Consider the following 5285-nt stretch of genomic DNA (forward strand, 5'->3'; position numbering starts at 1 on the left):
ATCAAGATTTTGAATAAAACGATTGCGTTTTATTCAATGAATGAATGGATATTTCATGTCATTTCTTTCATTGCTGGTCAGTCTTACCCTGCAAAGGCTGGTGCTGATCCAAGCTTTTGCTCCAGTCAAGCAGTACCACTTCTAATTGAAGCACTGAATAAAGACTGTTAATATTTGTTAAAACTGTGATTAAGTAGAATCAGATGTGTTACTGCTTTGATGGAGCAAAAGCTTGCGCCCACACCAGCCCTGTCAAGGTAAGATTTCCAAACACAGAGCATGCTGGGAAGGGCAGCTACCGCTATATTGCTTACACATATCCAGCCCCTTTACAGATCTGTGAACACCAAACAACAGGTCAAGGATGGGAGGCCTAAATACAAAAGAAGCAGAGGCATGATGACCAATCGGAGTCCACCTTGTTGGCCACAAGAGGGTGTGAGTTGCCTTTGGAAGGTGTTCTGTATGTTCAGTAGCCTATATCATCATGACGGCTTAAAGACCAATAAAAGTGGGACATATTATGCCGGGATATGGTTCTCAAAATCCTAACACTCCAGATGTTATTTGTTCTTCTTTCTGTTTTTTTCTTGTTTTTTTTTCTGTCCAAGTTAGAATGCTTCATCTTTGTTTTGTATGATATAAAGAGGCAAGCATCACAACAACAAAGATCATATATCATATATAATCAACAAGATTAGAAGAACAAAGTATACGAAATACATTTACTTTTGGCAAGGCGCAATATAGGCTAGGTTTGGAATATCCGCCAGCAATAAGGTCCTCATCTTTTTCAGGAATGAACTGTAGCCTATTTGAACTCACAATATTAGCTGTCGCCTCAGCTCTGTACGGTATGTTTGTCTTTCTTCGTATAGCACTTTCAAACCCCCAGGGATGTCCTGTGCCTTGATATTTGCCTTGTGTCGAGAACCCGAGAGCTGATAAGCGTGCAGAGGGTGTGTGCTGTTGGAGGAATTCAAATCCTGTGGCTGCCGGTCTCAACTGGCTGGTGATTATCAGTTGGAAAAACAAGACTCTCGCACAGCCTACAAAATTGGTCCGCTTCAAAGCATAACGTAGCACCTAAGCCGCGTCAGTTGAAACAGATATGATTATGGATTATTGAGGATTTTTTTTTTTTAAATGCAAGACTCTAGGTGTCTAAGTATAGATAAGCTCTGCATTTTAAAACAATAGCAGTTATCGAAGCACGGAGGGCATTTGAATTAGAAGTCTTGTGGCTGGACATTGCATTCTGTTATGGCCTACATACTGATTGCTGACATCTTTATTTTGGGCGCCATGTTGAATTGACCGAGACAACACCTAGAGACCAGGGGCCAAGGTTTCCCAAAAGCATCTTCCGGCTAAATTCAGCTTAGAACTATAGGATCCTTAAGATGTTTTGGGAACCTGGCCCTGGAGAATCACAGATATTCTTAACAGAAACGTTACAACAAGCTATGTAGAGTTTTTACAAGTTGTCCACAAACATCACAACAGAATAACGGTGTTTGACCATAATCAAAACTTTTCCCACCTAACAGGTTTGCTATCAAATGTACTTTGCATGAAGCTAAGGGTGACATACCGCCTCAACGCTCATTTGGGAGGTGGAACTCAGCAGAGCTGGATCTATTTGTCCTACTGCTTCGGGGGAATGAGAGTCATAAGACCAGGGGAGAATGGGACATCTGGACCAGGCTTGCTACATCCTAAAAAGACGGAGTGGTCAACAGAGAGAGGTGATGCCATTATCATAAAGTGATAGCACATTTTTATCCATAGACAAAAGCTCAGCTCAAATTCAAGTCTCGATTATTGCCTGTTTGATGTCTAAAAGACATAATGCTGTACTTTTTTTGTGTGTGAAATGTGTCTATAGTGACGTTAATGTCTGTGGCTGAACTATTCCCCCTCTCAGATTGGTGGTACACCCAGTACAGACAGTTATCACATTACCTGGCCCTCCTCTGTTTTCTACTGACCATGGCCACACTCCTACAGACATTTTACTGTGAGTTTTATTTGGTCATCATTTTGAAATGAACAGGTTCAAGGATCAGAAATAGGAGTCCACTGATTTACATTGTTATTGAAGGTCAAGACTTAAGGTTTAAACCCTAATTTGACCATTTAATTATAATTGTCTCCTGATGCTACCTCATCCTCACATTGCCCTTTCACTGTTTTGTGTCCATCGCAATGGGGTCGCGGGGGTGCATGATGCAGTGGTGCAGATCACCTTGGTCTTCCAATCCCAGTCCGCCTTGCAGGAGGTCAGACTCAAAGACCTGACTCAGAAGCTGAACACCCTGAACCACTCCTACCTCCTCCTCTTCCACAAGTACCCAGCACTCAACCAGTACTGTCCCATCACCAATAGCAGCACCAATGGTGAGCACACGTTCAGGTTGATCAAACTCTTGCTATGAAGGCATTCATTATGAAGAGTTTTGCTTGAGTTTGCATAGTTCTGCGAGCTTTTAGTTGGGACATGGACGATGGCCTACTGGAAATACTCTCATCCAATGGCCTGTTTAACATATGGACAGGCAGACAAAAGATGATGAAGGATCACCAGGATCAACCGAAAATTTCAAAATGGCCGATTCTGACAAGAGTGGTGCAAATGGTATACTATCACACTTGGCCTAGGCTTTTGGCCTGGCATCCTAATAACAGCATTGCTTTAGCTATTATTAGATCATATTGTAACACAATATATAATCACCACTTGATGGTTTTAAGAGTATTTCTATTATTGTATTTAGGAAATATTTTATTTATACAAGTGATCCTATAGAGATGTAAAAACCTGTTACATGGGGGACCTGTTTCACCCCTGTTCACCTTTACCCCTATGACATTGACTGACCTCTGGCGTAACCTTCCACCTGTTTCGCAGAGCGTGAGTGCAGGCCGTGCCCAGAGGGATGGGAGTCTTTTGGGGAGAGATGCTACCTCTACACCCATGACAGACTGGATTGGATTTCCAGTCAGTACCACTGCCTATCTGTAGGGGGCAACCTTGCCATGGTGAAGAGTGAGGAGGAGCAAGTATGACAGCCATGAATGAACCCCATCACCCAATGATATCATACAGATTTAGGTTTCTTTGGAGGAATGCATTGTAGCCTATTTCTCAATTCTGTAATATCAAATTTGGATCTCATTTGAATCAAGAGATTATTGAGAACCTAAATCATGACAAATCAAAACCTTCACAAAAATCCTGTGCTTTGGCAGTAAATGGAGAACTGAGATTTACTGAGAATTACCTGGAACTATTGCCAATAAATAGGCTGCTCCGTCACTCAAAGCTGTGGTATTCCTTTACGCAGTAGGCCTAATACAGACACAAACATAATCTAAGGTCAGTCATTCATGTTTAGACATTCACTGTGCAATTCAGTACATTTGACCCCCTCAGTTAAAGTTAAGAATAGATTCAGGAGTTATACGAAAGTGTGGGGCCGTGTCTATTTGAGGCATCCGTCTGAGTGTTGCATTTCTCTCAGATTTTTCTGTGGAAGAGAGCCAAGGTGTTGAGCCAGGGAGACTCCTACTGGATCGGCTTGAGGAATGGTAACCCAGGCGGGGCCTGGCACTGGGTGGACGACTCCCCGGTGGAGAAGGGGTAACTTAGAATCTTAACTTAAAGTTACAGAAGATTTGCCTCTGAGGATAGTCTCGGGCTAAAAAAATGTTTTAAAGTCTCGTAAATTGATAGAAATATTGTCCAGAAATGACCTGAGTTTGGATCTCAATTCTATAGTTTGGCGTGGAGTCCTGAATCGAGACTCGAGACTGTATCACCTTACCTCAAATCACAGTACCATATGAGGATACTTACTGTATGAGGTCTCGTTGAAGAGATATTGGCCTAGTTAAGCTCAAGAAGACAGTATATTTATTGCCATTTGTCCATTTCATTTGATGAAATTCCATGTATGATGCATTACTGATGTATTACTCTGCATTGATGGTTATTTGACAAAGTAACCAAATGTATCTACAGTATATGGTCATTTTTTTAAATGTTTTTTTTTAAGTACAAACTGATGGTGTCTGTGTTACCTCTACAGGTTTTGGGACATATTTTGGGATCACGAGCCAGAGAAGGGGGACACCAGGGAACTGTGTGCCCGGCTGTCGCCAGGAGACAGCCACAGGGCCGGTTGGTACGCCACCATGTGCAAGAACAACCTGAAGAGCATCTGTGAGAGGACCCAGGGCACCCTGCAGTGACAGACTCTATCTCAGGAGAGGAGAGAAAGGGGAAGGGAGAGGGGAGTCGGAGTCCGTGCCGTTTGGTTGCATTAAATATCTTTTAACTGTCTTTTGATGTATGGTATTGGTAATTATGCAATGTATGTACAACTGAAATACATAACGAAATACCTATGATTTGTCATGTTCTCTTGCTGGTGGATGTGGGGGTTTGCACATTGAAAATTAAGTTGCTGTAAAATTGCTAGCCTATGTCCATTTTTGGACTTTTAAATTAAGAATATAAACCCATTGATTCTCCAAGTATTCACACCCCTTGACTTTTTCCAAATGTTGTTGTGTTACAGCCGGAAATTCAAATGGATTGAAGTGTAGATGTTTTTGTCACTGGAATATACACAATAATTTTACAAATGATTTAAAAATGGAAAGCGGAAATGTCTTCAGTCAATAAATATTCAACCCTTTTGTTATGGCAAGTTGAAATAAGGGGTAAAAAAGTGCTTAACAAGTCACATAATAAGTTGCATGGACTCACTCTGTGTGCAATAATACTATATTTAAATGACTACAGTATCTCATCTCTGTACGCGGCACTCAGTCCCTCAGTCGAGCAGTGAATTTCAAACACAGAGTCAACCACAAAGACCAGGGAGGTTTTCCAAAGCCTTGCAAAAAAATTACAGTGCCTTGCGAAAGTATTCGGCCCCCTTGAACTTTGCAACCTTTTGCCACATTTCAGGCTTCAAACATAAAGATATAAAACTGTATTTTTTTTGTGAAGAATCAACAACAAGTGGGACACAATCATGAAGTGGAACGACATTTATTGGATATTTCAAACTTTTATAACAAATCAAAAACTGAAAAATTGGGCGAGGTAGAGGTAGGTTCATGTCAATAGGTGACAGCTCAGTTGTTTCGGTTGTTTCACTTGCTCCTATGGTTTTGCTGGGTTGATACGGGTAACTGTGGGAATGCTTTGTTAGGATTAGCCTAACTCTAGGCCTAACCCGAATGCTTAATGGGCTCCTCCTTTGTGATTCGCA

General features: G+C 41.5%; 1 protein-coding gene across 1 annotated transcript; it reads left to right on the plus strand.

Moving 5' to 3' along the window:
- The first annotated feature begins 1438 nt into the window (after window positions 1-1438).
- Window positions 1439-5054, plus strand: LOC118399044 (C-type lectin domain family 6 member A-like). Its single transcript, XM_035794807.2, has 6 exons — window positions 1439-1748; window positions 1928-2020; window positions 2236-2400; window positions 2912-3063; window positions 3525-3643; window positions 4092-5054. Exons 1-6 carry the CDS (start codon window positions 1574-1576, stop codon window positions 4252-4254), a joined length of 867 nt encoding a protein of 288 aa, XP_035650700.1. The 5' UTR covers window positions 1439-1573; the 3' UTR covers window positions 4255-5054.
- Window positions 5055-5285: the final 231 nt, after the last annotated feature.

Source organism: Oncorhynchus keta, chromosome 20 (genome assembly GCF_023373465.1).
Source record: "Oncorhynchus keta strain PuntledgeMale-10-30-2019 chromosome 20, Oket_V2, whole genome shotgun sequence".
NCBI lineage: Eukaryota > Metazoa > Chordata > Actinopteri > Salmoniformes > Salmonidae > Oncorhynchus > Oncorhynchus keta.